The sequence below is a fragment of the Antedon mediterranea genome, chromosome 1, assembly GCF_964355755.1.
Source record: "Antedon mediterranea chromosome 1, ecAntMedi1.1, whole genome shotgun sequence".
NCBI classification, from domain to species: Eukaryota; Metazoa; Echinodermata; class Crinoidea; order Comatulida; family Antedonidae; genus Antedon; species Antedon mediterranea.
In genome coordinates, this window is record NC_092670.1 from 4,754,904 (window position 1) to 4,779,176 (window position 24,273).

Consider the following 24,273-nt stretch of genomic DNA (forward strand, 5'->3'; position numbering starts at 1 on the left):
TGCGTGCTCAGTTATCAAATTACGACTACACTGATCATATCCAACAATGTGATATAGATTATTTATATTAATTTTGATGCGGTAGATATTTAAAGATGCGTGCTCAGTTATCAAATGACGACTACACTGATCATATCCAACAATGTGATATAGATTATTAATAATAATTATTGATGATGTAGATATTAAAAGATACGTGCTCAGTTATCAAATTATGACTACACTGATCATATCCAACAATGTGATATATAATATTAATATTAAAATTGATGACGTAGATTCTAAAAGATGCCTGCTCAGTTATCAAATTATGACTACACTCATCATATTCAACAACGTGATATAGATTATTAATAATAATTATTGATGAGGTAGATGTGAGATGCGTGCTCAGTTATCAAATTTTAACTACACTGATCATAATACTGTACACATAGTCCTTATGCAATTAGACATTGATTTAGTAGTACTACATATCATTTGTTAAATTAAGAATGTTGTTTCTGTGTTATTAAAAAACTTATTAAAATTTTTTAAAGTAAAAATATCAGTATTGATACCTATAAATTTGTATATCATAATAACATGCTTGATATTATAATAATGTGTTCTTTATTACAACTAAGAAACAATTATGTACGAGGATTATACACACTGATAGCTCTCAGTTATCAATAAACGACTACACAATATAGCTCATTATATATATATTCATTCATGGAGTTATAAATTAGGGCTACATCAATTTGATAATAATTAGGCTAAAAACATAAAATGTAGCACAACTATATGAGTTTAACGACAGCCATTGGAATACAATATGGCATGCATATGCTATTAGTAAAAATTGTACCATCGGATCTATTTTAATAATTAGACTTCTTAAGGTTATGGTTCAAGCGAACCTCTACGCGTATCCCCTTCATCTACAATGAACCAACCCATGACATACCCACTTATTTCTTACATTAGTTCTTACGTCATCTTGATGTCGTACAGTAGTTCAATACTACTGTATTGCTTTTAATTTACTAATCGTGATATATCACTGTTATATTTTATTAAAGATGTATTGTCCCCCAAAAACATGAAAAATGAAGATTAAATAAATCAGACTTTGAATGTTATTTTGTAGTTTTTTCCATAGAAAAAAAAATAATGTTTTCAAATTTCATGTATAAAATGACAAAATAAATATTTAAATTCAACCAAACACCATTGGCTGGCAGCCAAATTGACAATTTTTGGCTTTAAATTACAGTTTTTCAGGTAAATATATATTTTGGATATTGTGGATAACTATTATGTTACATTAAAATGACATATTATTTTAAAAAACATGTTGTTAAGAATTATTTTTTCAGGGGACAATACATCTTTAAATTATTCAATTATACATAAAAAAAATACATTTTTCAGCTAAATTGCACTTTATAACAAAAAAGGATTAAAATAAAAAAAAATAAACACATTACAAATTTAAATCATTTATTAACCGTACTATTATTAAATTTGACTAGTCTTGTGACGCAGTGTTACATTACATTTTATCAGCCTTTATTAGAAAAGTTCACATTCATTTTGATTCGCTTTAACTGTATTTTGTGTCTTTTATGTGTAAACTGACTTTGGGGTTGGGTCAACCGGCTCAGCTACAGTGATTAAGTTCACTTAGGTTGACCTTGGTCTCTCCAATTTCAGTTTTTTTTTGTTTTGTATATACTGAAATAGACCAAATAAATAATGAAATGAAATGTTGTTGAGCAGCAGCAGCAACTTGTCAAAGTATGTTAAGTTCAATAACAATACAATTGAGTTCTTCAAGATAAACACTTGACCTACAGATATTTAGGCCAGCCCAAGACAGAGGTGCTACCTTGTGGTATGGTCTAATAGTAATAAATATATTTTATCTCCACTTCTTCACCAAACTTAAACGGGAGCTGTTTGTTCGATTTGTTTCCTCAACTCTTTTGTCCAAGACCAGCAAACATGTTACTACCACGAAGATTTAGGTTCATTTCTGAAAAAGAAGGTAAAATAGAAAAAAAAACAATAGTGAATAAACACCTTCCTTAATCAAACGTTTCCATGTAATCCAAATAAAAAACAAAGGCATAGAACAGGTTCAATCCATATGAAATTACCGTAAAACATTAAAAAGAAGCCCATGGGCTACTTGTTTTTAAGTACTCTTGGAAGAGCTTCTTTTTTCGAGATTGCTTTTGCAAACGAAAGAGCTTCTTTCCAAATTCATTCATTCATTCATTCATTCATCTTTTATTTCGGAAAAAAATAATTAATTCTCCATACCTCAAGAACAAAGGAAACAAAAATATATATATATAACTATATTAAAAAAAACATATGTCACATAGTCACGTGGTAAAAATAATAGCTTTACAGGGGAAAATTTCATTTTTAAATTTTGTTTAGCAATATTGCTAATCAAACTGATTTTTTAGTCGAGAAACATAGTTTTGTATTGTATTTTTTGCTACACAAATTAAAAAATCGGTAGCAAAAAGGTTGTTTTGTATAGCTTTTTGCTATGCTACACTGGCGAAATTATTCCCTGCTTTATCCATCTACCATGTTGAATGGATAAAGGAGAATAATTGTGACAGCACACTTGAATATTCAGTTTAATATAGAATATGTAAAAAACTTAAGCTAGCACAGTAAAGTTTGTGAGCATGTGCACTTGTGTGTTACGCTTGAATGCTTTCATACTTTTAGTTTACTTTTTTTAATGAATGTATTTTTAATGTATTTTTATAATTGTCAATTTTTACGAATGTAATTCAGCTGCCTTTGTATTTTTGTGTTTTACTGAATAAAGATACCGAGAGATATATAATTAAAATCTTTAAAAAAGTCTTACCTTGCATGAATAACTTTATATAAGAATCTCTCTCTGACTTTTTAAAGTTAAAAATTACAACCAAACTGAATCGTCCTTCTAACCTTGTTACGAAATATGTCATTGATTGAGTCTGAAAAGAAAAAAAATATTATAATTCAAATTTATGTTTTGGAAATCAAGGTACTGCAATTTCAACTTTATTGTACATAATGACAAGTAGTTGGTGGTGAGAAATAGTAAAAATAATTTTGATTTTTAACTTTTAAAAACAACAAAACAAATGATATGTTGTGGAATAAAAAGCTTGACAAATTGCAATCTATTCCTTCAACAGTTACAGTACAACGCAAGGATGTGGACAGATGAACGGGGGCTGTTTGGTGGCAGCAATCGATACAAAGGGACCCTTAGGGGAGTAGAAAGTTAGTTGTGGTATGTGTCGTCCACACCTGTGCACAATTCAGCCCAGTAGACTGCAAGGTTATTCCCCCACTTACATGCAGGCACTCCACAAGTAATTTGACCAATCATAACACAATGGATTATCCAAACTATCGCTTGTGAACTCACTTATGTTGTGCCTTGGACGTTGCGTCCATGTAGGAACCAAGCTTATGTGCCCGGCGCCCTCGGCAACCGTAATAGAAGAGATCTTACCTTATCAAATGAGTAGATTACTCTGTCTAGGTCTGTCAACTCTGCTGCTTTACTGTTCAAAAGCATCACAACCATTGGCCATAACTTAATAGGTGGCTTCTCCTACAAATAATAAGTGTATATCTTAATAAAAATGAATTCTTATATATACAAATTACACCAATACAAAAAGGTTAGGGTTGGGTTTAAAATTTCTATCTTCAATTATAAAATAACCCCACATATTTTTCGATAGCTTTTTTTGTATTGTAACTAGGTAAAAATATTTTTTTCCTGTGATCTTTTGATCTTTACAATTTTTTCATTCAGAAATTTACATAAATGGGAGTCAATTTTGATGAATTACCTATTTTATAAAAAAAAAAGGATTACATTACTAAATTTCATGATGGTTGTTCTGCTTCATCACTTTCGAAAAATAAGTGGGCTATTATTTATACAAAAAAAAACCCCAATAAAAATGTTACGGTTCATAAAACATTACAAAAGTTACAAATAATCCTGTATTCATATTATTATTATTATCAATCAGAAAGGGTAATTTACAATTGGAACCTAAGATAAAGATAACTTTTATTGATCCTCAAAAAGGAAATTCATTGCTCGTCATAATAAAAAACAAAAGAAAACACAATAAATACAAATATAGCATATAACCATTCATATAAAAACATCTAAAAAATACAAAATAAGTTAAGTTATCTTCTGGACTTCCTGTTGTACTGGATGATACTGGAGGGAATAAAGGATTTGGCATATCGATTTGTTTTTACACTGAGGAGCCTCAATCTACCACTTGGATTAAGTTGGTCTATTATACAGCTTTATTGTACTGATTACTGTAAAATTACCAAATGTGATTCAATATTAACCCGTTAGTGTTCTCTGTTCAGGATGTTTGCTTACCTCAGGATATGAGAAGATTGCTGGGTAGCTATCTAGGCCTGTAGGTACCTCATGTGGGCTGTCTGGATGGTGGTAACCATGCCCTTTAAACACCTCCTTAGCATTGTTTGTATCATACACTAATGACACATTCATTGCATCTGCCTTTTTGTGAAATGCAATTATTCTTTATTGAAAAAAGAAAGTAATAAATGTGATTTATTATATGTTTGCACTACTCTGACGTAATACATATAGTACATATAGTACATTTGAGAGTACTGTACCGGTAATATTCGGGTGGGACCCGAACCCATAAAACCCAGATAACTTTGCAGTAGGTGTTTATACGATACAGTACAGTTGAAAGCAGTACAAAAAAGCAGCATTCACATAACTAATGCAACCAAAAACTTTACAGAATTTGTTTCGAAAAAAAGTCCCCCTCTTTAGTTTGTAAAATAGTCTCGAAAAGAAGCCCATCCAAGAGTACTAAAAAAATGGGCTTCTTTTCAAGGTTTTACAGTATCTAGTTAAAAAGTCATGCTTTGCTGATCCAACACATACACAAACTAAAAGTGGAGAAAAGTAATGCAAGTACATGACCCACCCCAATAAATATAACATATAAAGATAATATGTGGTATATAAAATTTAAAAAGTTAAAGTTACAGTAATCAGCCTCCAGTTATATTAAGTCAATCTCAAGATCAAAAGAGGGCTATTACTTAACGGCAGTAATATATTAACATACATACTTTGCTCGATAGTCAATCAGTAGGTTTGAGAGATGACCTTTGAGGTCAGCCTGCTTGCATAGACTTCCATAGAAATATAAACTAAACTGAAAAGACAAAATATAATGTATTAATATTGGATATAAAATAAAGTCAACCTGTTTGATTGTCTGTTTATTTTATGAAGTCATTCGTTAGTCGGTTATGGCTTACCAATATGGCACCGCCTTATTAATTGAATGTTTTTGCCGTTACTATGGGGCTATATGAGGATATCTGAATGTATCCGTCTGAGTGAGCGGAAAAGCAATAGTGAACATAATCAATGTAAAATGCCTAGATGATGATGAAGACAATTTATGTCAAACAAGCATTTGTCAAATTATAGAAGCAACATGACACAACACATGCACTTAATAGCGTAAATGCTTTCATTGCAACATAAATGTTGTTATTCTCACTCCTGAGGACGACCAAAGCATGTTGATGGAAACGTACGTCGAGGAACTCAACAGTTCTTTTCAGAACTAATATACGTAGTGTACCGCAAACTTTATATCAACATTTGATTTCGCCATGCAAACCTTCAAACAATAATGTATAAACAATCTAACCTTTGACACCTGGGCTGCTTTGAACCTGGCAAGCCATTGGTAGAGGGGTGGCACTCCTACTGTTTTGGATGGGATTGCAACACCAGACTTTTTACCCTATAGCACATAACACAAAACAACTATTATTAATATTTATTGTCGCTTGAGTATTAGTATAATAATATGTGCATGTGTGTTTGCCTTAAGCACTGTTATTATTATCAGCTAAAATGGTCATTAGGTGCACAAACACACACATGTGCATTAGTGTATGTTTGTATAGTTTATCCATTTTAAATTATAATCTGAAGAAACTGTTTTCAGAAGAAACATATTTTGAATGTTGCCAAGACAACATAACTTTGACACAAAGGTTAATTTATTAGTGTCTTCTGTATGACATACTATGATACCGTACCTCCTTAAATCTAATATTAGCGCCAAGATTCTCTAATTTACTGTGCACGTTGTGAAGCTGCAGTAACGTTGGTAGGAACAGCCAATCCAGCATATGGTGATGGGCCTTAAGCAAGCTCTGCAGCACCTCTAACTCTAAAGTAAAGCATTGTTTGATTGGGCTTAGCAAGGGGTGATGGAAATGATCCCCATGTCTGTAGGGAAAAAACATTATCGATTTTGTTATTTTATTATTTGCCTATATAAACATAAAAATCTATTGAATAAATTGGCCGAGAAGAAAACAAAACATGATTTAAGACCATTTAAATATTAAGATTAAAAAGTATCAACAAATCCTATATCATTTTGTATACTATACATCATTTTTTAATAAACCAGTTGTATAGATTTAGCTATTAAACATAGTTGGGGATGGCTTGTTTTCAGGTTTATTTTGATTTGGCAGAGGGTGATGAAAGTGCAGACTATGTCTGATGGAATATTCCTATCCTTTGTACAGTAGGCCTACATGATGTACTAGCTTGACATTATTGTAATGAAGGCGATGACTATTTTATGATACCTTAATAATGAGATATTACATTTTAAATATGTATTTAAAAATATGTTTTTTATTTTGAGAATAACATACGTGGCAGTGAGGCGATCCACAATGCTTAGGAGCTCTCCATAGTCTACGTCCGTTCTCTGATTCACCATTGGACAAAGTTTGTCATAGCTAAATATAACATAATACAGCATTAGAATCTCACATTATTTTGTTTTCATAGTGTTTCGAACCTCTCAAATCCCCCCAAATAACAGGAGTTTCTTGACACTTTATAAGTGATCTCTTGTCTCTCACTAAAGTGTGATTTCTTCCAATTATGTTGGATATCCAAAAACCAAAATCGGAAAGTGAATTGGCTATTCCTCATCCAACTCTTTAGAAAGACTTGATGAAAATTAACCAATATTTATAGCCAACTGATTTACAGGTAACACTGCTTTCACTGTTCCTACAGTACTTACAATTCTACTGTTTCAGCCCGTGCTTCGCAAAAATTATGAATTTGTTTGCATATATGAGATAAAAAAGAGTTGATTTGTTGCACTGCGCCAGGTTGACCGGGTCCATTTATCTCAAAGCTGCTCAAATCCGTTACTAGACCTGTGTATGTCAACCTCATTGATTGCTGCAATAAAAATAATCTAAAAATGTATTGTATTGTTAAATGATTATGAGGATAGGGAATTTGATAAATGAATGAAATAAAACACTGTGATCCACTAATATTATTAAGAATATTGCATTTAAAGTAATAAAAAAAACTTTTTTTTTTTAAATGCCAAATCATTTACCTGAAAAACTGTAATTTAACGCAAAATAGCGTTTCATTAAATTTATAAGTGAAATAATTTTTTTTCTATGAAAATGAAAAAATTTGAATAAAACTGCAAAATGGCCTATTTAAGTCTGATTTACTAATCTTCAGTTTTTGGGGGATAATACATTTTTAAGGCACTTTTTTATTCTATGCATAGATTAACATCACGTTGAAATCCAATTCCAAAATCCTAGTACTGTACACTGTTTTTTTTGCAAAGATTTGTGGGGTTTGTGTAAATGTTACATTTTTTATACAAACCATCAATCAATAGCAATTTGTTTTCAAAATAAAGAAATTATTAAGGAACACTATTACTGTACTAGCTGAAAAAAATCACAATTTTACTGAGCCAATACTTCAAATCAATTGCTCTGGAAAACGACTGTACCTCCTTTTTACCAAATAACCACTTGGGGTTTAAGTATGTGAGAGATGCATAGTTTTTTTCTGCTACTGCTAATCGTGACAGCATACTCAGCATGCTCACCCATGTTGAGGAATTAGACTGGCTTCGAACCACTTCCCTCTCCTTTTCCTAAAAGAAGAAAAACCGCACCATAAATTTTGTGTAGTTTTGTTTATTAAAATATTACAATATACTGTAGGCCTAGGCTAGGCCTACTATTTACTGAACTTTAAACAGGAGACCAAAATTAGCAATTAATACTAATACTGTACTGTTCTGTACGATGTTGGATCGAACGGGATCCAGTCAAGTCGCCCCATCGCAAAGTCGCCCCATACAAAGTCGCCCAATACAAAGTCGCCCCATCGCAAAGTCGCCCCAAAACAAAGTCGCCCAGGCACACAGTCGCCCCATCGCAAAGTCGCCCCATTACAAAGTCGCCCCAGCGCAAAGTCGCCCCAACGCAAAGTCGCCCCATCGCAAAGGCGCCCCATCGCAAAGTCGCCCACGGTTTTATTTCGGTATGATTATGAAGCGCCGCCGTAGTAGTACGCTGTTTTAATCATATCGGTTGCGTTTGATATCGATTGCGTTGTTACTTTGGTCGCGCTAAATGTCGTATAGGCCTAGGCCTACATTACAATGTTTATCCTATTATATACATAATTTGTGTTTTAATTTTTATTTTACAGGTTTTAATGAAGTGCTTTTTAAAAATCATTAAAAAAATAGTCCCTTGTTTGAAAGTTCTAAAAAGATTATCCCTGATTTATAGTTTCGAAAATGTTAAATTAGTTACCAGAGCCACAATTACGAATCTTTCTTCAACCTACGCCTGGATACCAGCTCATTTTTGACTTTGCGATAGGGCGACTTTGTGATGGGGCGACTTTGCGATGGGGCGACTTTGCGTTGGGGCGACTTTGCGATGGGGCGACTTTGCGATGGGGCGACTGTGTCGGGGCGACTTTGTTTTGGGGCGACTTTGCGATGGGGCGACTGTGTAAGGGGCGACTTTGTATGGGGCGACTTTGCGATGGGGCGACTTGACTAGCATCCGATCGAACAAGGCAATTGGCTTGGAGCGAACCGACCACAGACACAGGTCTATCTTCCATGTCCTACGTCTGGCACCTTTGCCAACAATCATGCTAGGCCTACTAGTCTAGGTAGTAGGCCTAGGTAGTAGGCCATAGAGGCCTAGCTAGGCTAGGCCTAGCTAGGCTAGGCCTAGCTAGGCTAGGCCTAGCTTTTTTTGCTTACCACTAGTTCTTTTGCCCGGTCATAATTGTACTGCCCCAACGCCACAAAGTATACCTCAAGAATAGATTGTTCAGGTACGGATGTGGACTGGTGTTCTGAAGAAACATTATTTGTGTTAACTGCCATAAAAAACAGACGGTAATAATACAGTAGTTATTAATTTGGTGTGTTTTCCTAAAAAAAAGAACATAATATGTATTAAAACATGCGTCATAGTTGTATGTTTGCGTTATTCACACAATGTGATTTTGTAATAAAAGAATATTTAGATGACGCGTCACTACTTTGTATAACGCACATAACGCACATTGAAGAAGCGTTTTACCGGCAGCAGCAAAATTCGCCAGTTTAATAAAAAAAAATATTACGCGTGTTTTATATTAATTAAAGTAAATAAAAATGGATATAAAGCGAAAAGCTGTTGAGATGGCCATAGTACCATCAAAAAGAAGAAAAAATGAGATTGTTGCTGTTACTGATCAGCATAGACAGTTGATGGAATCGGTATGTTTATTATGAAAATATGCTAGGCCCCCTAGCCAGGCCTCTCTAAGGTAGGCTCTTTGGAAGGCCGATACGGATAACCACTCGGCTACGTCGGCTGCTTATCGCCGGTGCGGCCCATGGCCTAGCTAGGCCTAGGCCCAATTAAGCTCCTTAGCCCTACTAATGGTTGTTTGCAGCCTATTTTTTTTTAATGGAATAACCCACTAAGAAGGCCGGTACCTAAAGGCTAAAATGCCCGTGATCCGGCCTGGCTGGTTAGGGAAGAACCATATGTACTGCATGCTGTACTAAATACTTTATGTAACAATGTAACATCTAAGTTAATAACATAAGACTAAAAGAGTAAAGTCCACTTAATCATTATGTAAAGTACCTTGAGATGCATGTTTATCATGGAAAGGGCGCTATAAAAATGAAAAATCACATACTCTCTAATTAATTGTGACCACCAAACTCATGTTGTTCTTTACTACACAGGGTCCACCAAGAACATCAAGCATGCTGGCTCCCATCATGTTACTTACTGGACACGAGGGAGAGGTGTACTCTGGAAAATTTCATCCGGACGGTCAGAGTATGGCTACTGCTGGCTTTGACAGGCTTATCTGTGAGTGTAAAGCCTGTTTTCCACTACTAGATTCTATTTTGACAAATCAAACATTTTTGCAGAAAAAAAAAAAAGAATGGGGATAATGTTTTATTAATTGAAAGTCTGACAACTCTTGGTGAGTAGAGCAGTCAATCTTTCAACTCTGGAAATATTTTGGACCGCCATTCAACTAAAAAAGTTAGAAGGCGAGAAATACTTTTCAGCACAAATAGATAAATCGTCTAACATGGTATAAACTAGAGATCAATACAATTGTGACTAAAACATTATGAACACATGTTAAACATTATAGTAGTGAAATAAATATATATTAAATAACTAATCTGAAATAATTTTTAATTGTTAAAATTGTAAATAAGTATGATTGTTTAATAATACTATAATGGTTTTATAAAATAAGAATTAAAACTATTTTTATTTTGTAGATATGTGGAATGTATATGGAGAGTGTGACAATTATTCAGTGTTGAAAGGACACCAGGGAGCAATTATGGATCTCCAATATAATACAGATGGAAGGTAAAAAGCAACATGCAAAAAAAAAAGAATCATTTCTCTATACAGATTACTCTTTTTAATGAAAATACAAACATTTAATTTTTACAATAAATTCCAACTGTTTTTTTAAGCTTGTAAAGTTTCTTTTAGTAAGATCAAATCAATAGTTGTTTATTGTTTTTATAGCAACATACTTACAGCATCGACAGACAATACAATTGCATTATGGGACAGTGAAACAGGTGCCAGAATTAAGAGGTTAAAAGGTCACACAGCATTTGTAAATTCTTGCTACCCTGCCAGAAGAGGTCCACAGATGGTTGTCAGTGGTGGTGATGATGGAACTATAAGGGTGAGTATGTTTTTAACGAAATGTGATTTAATAATAATAAAATCTTTATTTATCTAGACTGTAGTATACAGATATTGCCAGCTTATAAAAAAAAAAAATTTCCTGATAGAAAATATGCTTCTGAGACGTCGAATGCCAAGTGTTTACACTGATAAAGAAAACATGTTTTATATAAATAACTCCTAAATAAATTCCTGTCATTTGATTGGAGGATTGTGGGTCACATGGGATCTTCATCGAGTTATTTTTAAACCTATTACTGTAGTCTCCATTTTCCAATAGAATGGCATATAGTCAGTCTGATGATGGTGTCAACTTATTATGTAATTATACTTTTTTTTTCAGTTATGGGATAGTCGAAGGAAGGGAGCAGTACATACATTCCAGAACACATATCAAGTTTTGTCAGTAACGTTTAATGACACAAGTGATCAAATTATATCAGGAGGTATAGATAATGTACTTAAGGTAGGTACTATAATTTAATATTTTCACTTAAAAAAAGTAAAGTCAGATGTTGCCCTACTCGTAGTTTTAGTTGTACGGCTCTCTCTGTCGTAGCGTAATAATAAAATATTAAAATGGTAAAGATGAGAAAATCAACAGTCATCTCTTAACCAAGATTAGAAAACTATGCCTGTGTATGTGCACTGTCATATTTCATACTGATTATTATTATTTATGTTATTTTTCATCTTCAGAACAGAAATAATATTTCAACAGCACCACCATAAGGTTTTAGTAATTCAATTAGTATTCTAATACTAATTAACTTATAATTTTTTTTATACTTTTCAGGTGTGGGATATTAGGAAGAATGATATAGTTTACACATTATCAGGTCATACAGACACTGTCACGAGTACGGTACTTAGCCCGGATGGATCGTATGTTCTCTCAAATTCTATGGATTGCACTGGTAGGTTTTTGTATACTTGAGGGTGTCCTTTTACATGAGGTATCAGTTTAAACCCATTGAGGTATTATATAGATAGAGAGTCAACTCTAAACACACATTACAGCTAAAAAAACATTTTAGGGAAGGGTCTGGCCAATATGACAATACAATACTGTATTTCATCAAATCGATCAATAGGATACAGCAGTTAAAGGACCACTAGGCTATGTTAACCCCACTTGATGAAATAGTGTCTAGAATAGGGGTTCTCAACAGATTTCTATAGTATGGGGCTGATTGTAATATAGAAATCCACTTCATAATATTATGGGGTTTAAGAACTCTTTTTTATTGTTTTCATTTAACTAATGTAAAACTGAATTACCGATACATTAGTAGTACTATACCTATTTTATCTTGATAAAATAAATACACTTTCTATTTTTTAAGTACGTATTTGGGATATTAGACCGTATGCTCCAAATGAACGATGCGTTAAAATCTTCCAGGGAGCACAACATAACTTTGAAAAGGTAAGTTATCATATATAGTCATAGTATCTTTATTTGTCAATTAAAACTGAAATTAACAGAAATTTGCTTTGAAAAACTGGAATATCATATAATAACACATCTGAGAATATTCTTACCATGGCATTTGATTGGTAATGATGTATCAAATGCTTTTCAGTATTAGTTCATCTAGCATTCAGCTTTTTGTGAAAAATCTTAAAGTTTTCTACCATGCGAGATTGTTGATGAAAAATAAGCGGTAGTGTGCGCCATCTATAAATTGTTTTGGCAATAGATTGGCCAAGTTTCTTTGCCTTTAGCAATGATCCAAGAACCAGTACACTGGATTTATTAAATTAAAATTAACTTTAGAACAGTTTTTAATAGGTGCGTTATACAACAAATATCACTTTGTATCCATTTAATAGACAGAAAATTGTATTCATTAAAGATAATTTAATTTAACTCGGCTCCGCCGTGTTAATTAGGGATAATCAAACGTCCACTCATGAAATATTTTCTCTATTCAACAATATGTATAACAAATTACTATAATAATGAATGTAAATAATGAATTATAGTAGAATTATATTATTGTTAGTTCAATTTCCGAATTGACACAAGCATAAACACCGCCTTTTGGAGTAACGTTTATGCAGGATGATGATATGGTTAGACGTATGGCGTCATACACTGCAGAATGATGATGATATGGTTAGACGTATGGCGTCATACACTGCAGAATGATGATGATATGGTTAGACGTATGGCGTCATACACTGCAGAATGATGATGATATGGTTAGACGTATGGCGTCATACACTGCAGAATGATGATGATATGGTTAGACGTATGGCGTCATACACTGCAGAATGATGATGATATGGTTAGACGTATGGCGTCATACACTGCAGAATGATGATGATATGGTTAGACGTATGGCGTCATACACTTCAGAATGATGATGATATGGTTAGACGTATGGCGTCATACACTGCAGAATGATGATGATATGGTTAGACGTATGGCGTCATACACTGCAGAATGATGATGATATGGTTAGACGTATGGCGTCATACACTGCAGAATGATGATGATATGGTTAGACGTATGGCGTCATACACTGCAGAATGATGATGATATGGTTAGACGTATGGCGTCATACACTGCAGAATGATGATGATATGGTTAGACGTATGGCGTCATACACTGCAGAATGATGATGATATGGTTAGACGTATGGCGTCATACACTGCAGAATGATGATGATATGGTTAGACGTATGGCGTCATACACTGCAGAATGATGATGATATGGTTAGACGTATGGCGTCATACACTGCAGAATGATGATGATATGGTTAGACGTATGGCGTCATACACTGCAGAATGATGATGATATGGTTAGACGTATGGCGTCATACACTGCAGAATGATGATGATATGGTTAGACGTATGGCGTCATACACTGCAGAATGATATCGCAATGATTTGGTATTAATGTAGTATCATTTACAAACTGAAATATCGATTTTTTTTAGTGGTTATTTTAGTGAAAATTTTAATAATACAGGTTATCACTAAAAGTCCAGCCTTAATACAGGGAATTTAAGGGCTAGGCTACCAATGCTATGCCTATTATACAGTACATAGTCTGACCTAATGTTATGTCCACTTTGTTCATATTCTTGTACCAGTTAACTACAGTACCACCCATGTGGAAGTGATCAGAGTGCATATTCACTCAATTCCAAAAGTTCCTTTAGTACAGTAAACTTTGACCTCAAAAGTTGTAGAAAAATCAAACTATTGGATGTAAAAATTGGTCTAATAGAGATAACTTGACATTAAATCTGTATGTATTATTTATTAGTAGTGACAGAGTTTATTGTTGGGTTAGGAAATATTCAAATGCATTCATTATTTATTTTACATATGAACCAGACCGGCAGAGAATCACTTTCGGGAAATGTCTGACATTTTTGTTAATTGTATACGGTTTTAACCCATTTTGCAAGCGATTTTCACAGTTGTTTTGTTTAAGAAAATGCTAAAATTTATTTTAACAGCTCCTCAAGTACAGACAAGAAAAAAAATGTTTCTTTTATTTCCAGATTAATTATTCATTGTTATGCATATTTTTCTCCCAATAGCTTAAATTAGGAGATGGGGTTATACAGTAATAGAAATGGGATTATACTTGGCTTCATATCAACTAACTTTCAAACCAAACATTCTTGCTTCCTAATCTGTTCAATGTGTTCTACAGATGTAACAAATACAGTATTGTAATATAAAAATAAACTGATTATACTTTAATTCTATTCCACTAAAAAATTGTTATCTATATAATAATATATTCTTGTAAATCACAAGAATTGGCTCTGAACATGGAGTTTATTGGCGGAGCTGTAAAAAAAACAGAAATTTTCTATAGTAATAAATAGCCTGCTTTTCTTAGAAAGGTACAGAAAAAAGGCAGATTGTGAAATACATACCCCCACACTTTATTTCCACTGATGATACACTACTTGGGAAGTCTAGAAATAAAAATAACAGCACTATCTCAGATCTGTAATTACTGTAGTCAGAGTAGTGCTGTGGTTTATACACACAGGTGAAATCAATTTTGTTGTTGAATACTGTAGTTCCAAATTACCTGGGTCAAGGTCAATATAATTTTTTAATATTGCATAAAATCTTCTTTAAAATAAGTTGATGACTATGTACTTTTTCACATGTATGTACTTATTTACCTGTATGTACTTATTCACTTATATGTACTTATTCACCTATAGAGAGCTTTTAAGCAAATTAAGTCACAAAAACCTAATGGCTGTATTCATCAATCACACACATACACAAATTCTCTTATTTTGTAGTAAATAGCACTTAATATGAGAACTCCTTAAATATATTTTTGACTTAAGTAAAATACTTCATACCTAAGGGGAATATCAATATGTATATTTGGTGGAATTACTTCAGTTGTTCAAAACAGTCAAACAGACTTCTAGATACTTCAATAGACTTTAACAGCATTTAGTTTAGCTACAGTATTCGTAAATATGGTTTATGTACGACTATTTATATTCATATGCAGTTTATATGGGGTGATTATAATGATTTCATCAAATAACTTAAAGATGATGAAATTGGTTTTAAGATGAAATTCAAATGACATCATCATCTTTAGTATGAAGTTCTTGTAACAATTTCCTGGAATATCAAACAAGTGTCCCTATGGAAGGCAATCGCCACCAAAAATACAAAAGTAAAACAAACAACGTACTTTCACAAACGAACGATCTTAACTAAAATAAAGAACGTACTTTCACAAACGAACAACCTACTTTCACAAACGAACAACCTTCTTTCACAAACGAACGAACTAATGTAAAACAAACAACGTACTTTTACAAACGAACAACCTACTTTTACGCGAACAACGTATTTTTTACAAACGGACAACGTACATTGATAAACGAACAACCTGCTTTACCAAACGATGTAGATTGCCAAATAAACTAGGGACTCGTCCATTTTTTTAAGTCGGGTATAAAAACACCACATGACCTGAGGAAAATAAAATGTTGTTAATAGTGAGCTCTCTATTTTGTGTCTAAGAATATAGAGTATACACTATATAACTACATACAGTGTAGCATAGGTAAAATTATGGGACCCGCCTTTTATTTCAATTTTTATCATGATGACGTCATCAAAATGAACACGAAGATAGCAATTTTGGAAGGAATTTATCTGAGCAACAACATATAAAACGTGTAGAAGAATTTGGATGCGTAGAATATAGATGCGCGCTATTTTAAATGAACTATGACGCAAAAGATAAAAATACGACTTTTATAATTCAACTGGCCATATAATGATGTCACAACATCCGATACGCAACATTTTTACATGAATTCGTATCTAGAATTCAACATCTTCCAGAAAACGATTTCATGAGGGTCACTTTTCCTCCATTTGTCAGGATGAGTTTTGCTTACGCGCGCAAGATACAGGCTGCTCGCTTTGAGATCCCTCTAAGGCATATCCTTTTATCGGAACTTTTGCAAATTTTACCCGACTTAAAAAATGGACGAGTCCGGTGGCAGGGGGGGGGGGTATCACCACCCGAAAGGGGATATCACCACCCGAAAGGGGACATCACCACCCGAAAGGGGACAAATTGCCATCCAACTTTTCTGGACCAGAATTTTCCGTAGATTACGAATATGGAAGGTAATCGATCAGGATAGGAAGCGTTTTCGAGATATAAGGGGTCAAAGTTCATAATTTACCAATATAAAAACATGCTATATCTCTGGAAATTCTGGACCTAGTGAGATAATTTTGGTCTCAAATTGTTCACAATGTATATGTTTATATTAGCTCTAACAGAACTTTCTTTGTAAAATTGACCGGAAACCCCATTTTTAGCAATTTTGACCTTTGAGCTCTTTTTGCTATATCTAAGTAACGGCAGGTCAGAGAGAATTAAAAATATGAGCAAATTGTTCCCAAGATATACATTTATATTCAGTGTAACAGATGATATTGCTTGAAAATGAACTCTTTTGAGTTTTTTTGTTTTTCTTTTTCATCTTTTTATTATGTATTCTTACTGTTGTATTTCACAATGTTTTATGTTTGATGAATAAAGAATATTTGATTTTTGATTTTGATTTTTTTGAACAACAACAACCAAACAACAACAAATTGCAACTTATTTTATAGTCATTTCAAATTTGTTTGAAAGATAAATATGGATTTAGCTTTTTTAAACTGTCATCAAGTAACAACGTGTTTTAATTAGAAAGATGTTGATATAAAGTGTGTGGTATACCACATAATATATAGTTCTGAAAAGATTTCGATCAATATGTATACCAAACATGGAATTTGTTTTTTCTATAGAATTTACTTCGTTGTTCCTGGGCACCTGATGGCAGCAAGGTGGCAGCCGGGTCATCTGATCGGTTTGTATATATCTGGGACACGACGACAAGAAGAATCTTATATAAGCTACCAGGTCATTCAGGCTCTGTTAATGATGTTCACTTCCATCCACATGAACCCATCTGTAAGTAGCTCATGCAGTTTTTATGGTACTTGGTGTGAATAAGTAAAACTCTCTTATAATTGTATGTTTGTTGTAAACAACAAATAATTAATGTAAATATTTGAATCCATGCAATCTACTATAATTTAGCCTAAATAGACTTTTATTTAGATTCAGACACCACTCTTAATATCTTGTGACCTATACACAACTTTTGACAGACTTTATTGTCTAACCCAAATGATTATTCGTAAAATACACTTTTGTCAAATTTATACTGTATTTCTTTTTTTCAGTGCTATCTTGCTCAAGTGACAAATCAATCTTTCTTGGAGAGATAATGTGAAGATACAGAAGAAATATTCTGGACTAATTGTAGCCTTAAACGTTGATAACATTGCATACGGATTACAGGGACTTTTGACAAGATGGTGAAAGCTGACAATAGGGGAAAATGGTGAACCGTAATAACATTCGCAAATTCAGCGAGTTGTGTATAGAATGTAAAGACAATCTTCATACAGTATGTTTTTGTATGTGGTAGATCACAAAACCAAATAAAAACCTAAAAAAGAAAACCTCTGCCGAATTCAAATATCTTGTACACACTGGGCCTTGTTCTACACCGATTTTCCATTGTTTTTTATAAACATACAATCTGCCGTAGTAAGTAAATCTTTGGAAAATTATGCATTTGTTGTTATAATTATAACAACAGGTATTTAGAATATGATTGTATACCCATTTCAATTGTAGACATTTGTGTTCATTACATGTAACTATGGAGAAACGTTTCTTTGAACCTAAGAACAAACAAATGATAATAATGTATTTGTATTGTGCAAATTCCATTAAAATACAAATTTAACAGTAAAGTTAAAAAGACCAAGATTAAAATGTAACTAAAGCTCATTCTACACTATCAAAATAGTGTGATGTGCCCAAATATGGTGGTGATATGCCCAAATATGATAGTGATATGACATCATGTCCATATATGGGCACATCACATTTTTTGTCCCATAAATTTGATAGTGTAGAGAGAGCTTTATAACAGTGAAAAGTGACAATAAAAATTGTATTATAAAAAGCAAGAATATAAAAAAAGAGTTTTTAAAAGAGATTTAAAACCGTTAAAGGCTCTTGGCATTCCTACTGTGTACTGGAAGAGCATTCCAAGTTTAGTTTACTAAGACAGCAAATAACAAATATAGATGAAGAAAGTAATTCCTTAATGTTTTACAACAACATGTCTAAGGAGGAAACATTCAACCTATATAATTGTAATTTTAATTACTAAAGCCTGTTTTCCTGTCGACGCTATCGTAGTTGATCGTTAACAGTTGAAATGATAACAATAGCGAATACCTTTTCCTGTAAATCAAAGAATATTGTTGCCGATTATTGTTAACGATAGCATCGAATAACTTCCACAGGAAAACATGCTTAAAAGTTCATTTTGTGTGTGGCTTACAAAATTAGTAAATCAGTACTCAAGGAATTTCCCACACGACCCTACTAACCACTACAAATCCTACTGCCCCTACTTCCATAAAAAATGTTTACATTGTAATTTTCAAAATTAAGCTGTAAATTGAACATAACTAAAATTGTACACTGCTGAATTCAAACTTAAAATGTATAGAAATAAGTAACCAAAAGGAAGTTTGTCAGTTGTTAAAGTATTTTAATATTTTAAAACAAAACATGAGGTTACAAAATAAAACGTTTCCATTTGTACAAAATGTAATGTTTTAATTCGTGTCATGTTTTGTGTGAATGTTATGGCATCTATGCTTTGTCAACGCTTGGTAGATATTCGCATTGTGAAGGAAGGAGGAGTAGGCCTACCCCCATTTTCCTTATCAAATCACGACGGCAAAACCAGAACTGTGGTCATGTTACGAGAGTTGTCAAAGGTCTATAGATTTATGATAACACTCCTAGAAAGTAGCAAGCCTCACGTTATGAATTACACTTATGAACTTGTATATTGATGTCACCAGATACAGGCACCACAATCATACATATATGAGATGCTGTATTATTGGATTTTCCTGATGATACTGGGCAAATATTGTGGTATGTGGAGATAAAAGACTGACAATCGGGTAACTGCTAAGGTTTATATTCTCAAAATGTTCTCATCCCCAATCCCTAAATTCAACTGGAATTTCCAGCGGCTAATTCTTCCTTATTGTATGACCATGGAGAAATAAGTTAGGAACTTATTTCTCCATGGTATGACTAATGCACACGAGCCATGTTTCTTTTGTGGCGTTTCATGCATGAGGGGTCCCGACGACCCAATCGAATCCGAGATCTCAAATTTCAATGGATACAGTCAGTGCATGTAGGCCTATTACGTATTTTCCACGATTTTATTAATAGTTATTCATTACATAATAAAACATCCACGTGTAAACGTTGTACTCAGTTAATACTCTCTGGTATCGAACTTAAAGGTAAGAATACACTAACTTTTAATGTCTATCTTGGTTCTTATTGAATTCCATGGCAATCGTTCTTGCCATCATTTCTAAATGTCTTGTTTTAAACTATCTTCATGTAGAATACATTTTAGTATTTACCCGTTTGCCACTTAATTATTTTTTGGCCTAAACTTTTTTGGGGTAATTATTATTAGGTAGTATAAGAATAATGCGCCAATTAGAAGATTCATTGTGGAGTTATTTGAAGTGTAAAACTGGCTTAATTGCTGGAAGTTTGTTGAAAATAAACTTTTATGTTCAATGAAGTTTGAGTTTACAACCGCTCGGAAATATAACTATATCTCCGTGTAATTTACGTACTCTCTAAATCCATCTATTATTATTTATTATTATAAATAAATTCCACAACCTCCTATTCGGCGTATAACACGTATGTTTCGGAGCCGTTAAAAATATCAATATTATAACAACTTTTTTGTTATTTTGAAATGGAAAATGCTTTAGCTTTACTAACAATTTCTTGAGTTTCACTTTAAATTCTAAAGGAGATACCCCCATGCTCTTACGGTTCTTGTTTATTCAGTATCACTCAAAGCTAGCATTCAACATTTCTTGTTTTAAACTTCTGATGAAAAAAGATCTATCCTTTCTTACTTCCCATACCGGGTACAATTCTCACAGACAATCTCCGGAATGATGATTATTATAAGTATTTACTGAAATAGATTGGACAATTATTGAAATTTATATCCCTTAGCCTAAGCCAACCCACACATTATCCATTTCAAATAATATCCGCTTCCACTCACTGATTTCATTTTGCATTCAGACAAAATTCCGTTATAAGAGTCACCATTTTTTTTTCAAGATATATGTTTTTAAACGTTTTTAGTTATTTTACCACCGTAGTAGTAAACATATCACCATTCATTCACTCTTTTTTCTGTTCGCTCTCTTCCTTCCTTTTTTTAAATTCAAAACCTGGACTTTCGCCATTTCTCACTCGATTCTCGGTATATCGGTATCACGCCTTGATTCCGACTCGACCGGTTACAACCGGTAATGTAGAAAACGCCAGCTATTGTCGGTTGTAGCGGCAACTTTACTGTAGGCCTTCACATTATACAAAGTGCATTTAGACATCAAATCACAGAGAGAGATTCATAAGTTAAAAATTCACATACAGATTAAAAAATGTTAAAGCATTAAAAATTAAAATTCATACTTATCCAAAATAATTTAGAAAAATGTTATAATTCAATAAAATATATAATAACTTTATTAAAGTATAAATATTATGAAACATTTAAAAAAAAAAGGAACCATAACTAAATGTTGCTTGAAAATTAAATTATTTAATTGCTTCTCTTGTCAATGTATAAGCGGGACCAATGCTTACTGTTGGACGTCGTGTTGGAAAACAAATTCAACAAATTTACTAGGGTGGATTTTTAACAATAATGTTTTTGTTGTTTTGCAGACTATACAATGTTGCCGATAGGTGTAATCTTAAGTATGCTATATATAGCAGTTGCGAACGGTATGCCACAGTATACTGCTGCCATCGGTTGTGAATTTAAACATAATTTTTCTTACAATGGAACACTTGAGGAAATCATGTTGGACAAAAATAATTATAAACTAAATTGCTTATCAAAAGAAAACAATTGTTCTCTAACTCATCATGAAGGAATCATCGTTCTAACGATTTATCCTGTGACAACCAAGACTGGAGGAGTTTACACATTACGGCGAAATACGTCTGTCGGCGCTGTAGAGGACATTGGTAAAAAGTTCACGATTAGTGTCAATAACAACATCGCAGGTTTGATTATGGAGCCTACAAGTCCACCACTAGGTATCCTGACTACCATACACAAAACTTTACCTGATACAACCATGGAATCTTTACCTGATGCAACCATACCGGAATCGTTTCCTGGTACAACCTTGAAGGTGGAACCTAATTCATATCAAGGCAACTTTGATACTGTTAACAATATTGGCATAGGCCTAGCTGTAACTTCATGTACAATTTGGTGCTTAGTGCTTTGTATAGGCGTTGTTATTATTTGCAAGCTAAATAGATTATAGATGCAACTTGTTGATCTGCATACATCATCGACACATCTTGTGTATTCGTTCTCCAATTAACATTTTTTTTTTATATTGCTACTTTATTTTTTATATATATTTTTTTTAATTAATTCATTTCCAAAAACACACTTAGTGCTTTGTATAGGCGTTGTTATTATTTGCAAGCTAAATAGATTATAGATGCAACTTGTTGATCTGCATACATCATCGACAAATCTTGTGTATTCGTTCTCCAATTAACATTTTTTTTTATATTGCTACTTTATGTTTTATATATTTATTTTTTTTAAATTAATTCATTTCCAAAAACACAACGCGCCACCAGCTGTGGCAACAAGACAAAAAGCAAACAAAAAAAGGTTCTAAACAAGAAAACAAACAAAAAACAATCAAGCAACAATTTATATAAATCATGAGTAGTTTTGGCAGACTATATACTGCTAAATGTTTCCACTTTAGGTTATAGGCATGCATATTATCATTTTCAATAATTCTTTTAACAATGACTTTAAATTTTTTTAAATACAGTGGGTCTTCTGAAATGTTACAGTTGAATATAAATCTTTTAGCTATCAAAATTAGCCTTGTATTTGATGCATCTAAAAAATGACATTTTCCGATACCAAAACATATATTAACATTGTTTAAAATTAAATCGTAGTCAATGTTTATTTTTTTACAAAGGTTTTAAAGGACTTACAGAACAATTGAACTTTTACACAAAATTAAAAAATAAATGTGTCAAGGTTTGAATTTCTTTGTTGCAAAAGTGACATGTAGGTGAATCTATTTTGTGTATTTTATAGAGGAAACTTTTTGTTGCTATTCTTCTATGAAGAAATTTGAACTGGAAATCCTTTAGTTTACAATTTATAGTACAACTATGCATCTCATGAATACAGTTTCCCATTCAAATTGTTTTACATTCAACAATGTAAGTTTTCTTCCCATTTTTGCATAACTATAGGTATACCAATTTTCATTTCCCTTCTATGGTTTGTTTATACTTCGATTTGAAGTTCGCAATTTTTTTAATTTACTGTTTTCACGAGTATTATCATATGTATTTTGCTGTTCTATGTTTCTATTTTTTTAGGAATAGATATTAACTGATACAAGACCTTATTTTAGATCATCCTCTGGTTCTCTTACTGCACTTTTTGGCAAAACATTTTATGTCATTTTTATGACATGTGATATTTAGGGTCGAAAGTGTGATTGTAAACACCATAACAACAATTTGGACTCTTTCATAATGCAAAGAAGACAACGGTAAAAATGGATGTTTATTAATAGGGACCTATTGTTATTTTTTTTACGATACGATTAATAAGGCTTTTCATTTCATTTATTTTGTCATATATAAGATAAAATTAATTACAGGAAAACAATATTAATAATAATATAAAAAAAGATTACTCTCGGCCTCCTCACAAAGGCCGACATGATCACCAAAAGCAAATACTTAACCGTATAGTGGCTCGCCGAGCCGTCATTAGGAGACAGAGAGGAAAAAGATAATAACATAAAAATCTTTGTTTAAATATGTAACTCTAGTATTAGACCTATAGATACAGCATAACAAATTAGTGTAATAAGTAAGAATTGTGTGAAAGCAAAGTTTAAAATCCAGTAATAAACACATATTAATTCATAATGCATATGAGTATACATGATGAAAAAACAACTACTGTATAACACGGTAGACAATTAAGAGACTATAATAAATACTACTATAGGCCTACTCATTACATTTGTGGTGATGTGTTTTTACAATTAGTTGTTTTCACATTTGTCGGTGATGCGTTTTCACATTTGTCGATGATGCGTTTTCACATTTGGTCGTGATGTATTTTCACATTTGGGCGTGATATATTTTCACATTTGCGGTTTTTTTTGTGTTGGTTCTCAGATCTCTCATAGGCCTACAAGTTTTAGATCAATTAATCATTCTTGCCCACAATTTCGTCACGTGAAAACCCATTAACACTTACGTGTAATGTGCAATGTGTCTATTCCCATTTGTCATTAGAACTGACATTTCAGTAGAGGAGAATATCATTTTTTCGACGGGAACGAATTAAT

The 24,273-nt window shown here is 32.8% G+C and overlaps 2 protein-coding genes and 1 long non-coding RNA gene across 4 annotated transcripts; 2 read left to right on the forward strand and 1 right to left on the reverse strand.

Annotated features, from left to right (window-relative positions):
* Positions 1 to 1,432: 1,432 nt before the first annotated feature.
* LOC140054185 (KICSTOR subunit 2-like) lies at positions 1,433 to 9,323 on the reverse strand. The gene is made up of 11 exons (XM_072099083.1): positions 9,198 to 9,323; positions 7,917 to 8,063; positions 7,170 to 7,333; positions 6,790 to 6,876; positions 6,157 to 6,349; positions 5,760 to 5,855; positions 5,167 to 5,252; positions 4,430 to 4,595; positions 3,524 to 3,625; positions 2,885 to 2,996; positions 1,433 to 2,023 (listed from the first exon to the last, which is right to left on the reverse strand). The coding sequence occupies exons 1-11, from the start codon at positions 9,321 to 9,323 to the stop codon at positions 1,965 to 1,967; spliced, it is 1,338 nt and encodes a 445-aa protein (XP_071955184.1). The 3' UTR covers positions 1,433 to 1,964.
* Positions 9,197 to 19,359, forward strand: LOC140054207 (U5 small nuclear ribonucleoprotein 40 kDa protein-like). 2 transcript variants are annotated; one of them, XM_072099128.1, is made up of 9 exons: positions 9,197 to 9,335; positions 10,182 to 10,311; positions 10,740 to 10,833; positions 10,999 to 11,164; positions 11,510 to 11,632; positions 11,963 to 12,083; positions 12,513 to 12,595; positions 17,494 to 17,659; positions 17,935 to 19,359. In XM_072099128.1, the coding sequence occupies exons 2-9, from the start codon at positions 10,203 to 10,205 to the stop codon at positions 17,982 to 17,984; spliced, it is 912 nt and encodes a 303-aa protein (XP_071955229.1). In that variant the 5' UTR covers positions 9,197 to 9,335; positions 10,182 to 10,202; the 3' UTR covers positions 17,985 to 19,359. The 2 variants fall into 2 exon arrangements, with proteins under 2 accessions (XP_071955229.1, XP_071955221.1); XM_072099120.1 differs by lacking the exon at positions 9,197 to 9,335 and adding an exon at positions 9,560 to 9,701.
* A 601-nt stretch (positions 19,360 to 19,960) lies between these two features.
* On the forward strand, positions 19,961 to 23,939 carry LOC140046057 (uncharacterized). Its single transcript, XR_011844728.1, has 2 exons — positions 19,961 to 20,103; positions 21,572 to 23,939. It is a non-coding gene; the product is annotated as an uncharacterized lncRNA (long non-coding RNA).
* Positions 23,940 to 24,273: the final 334 nt, after the last annotated feature.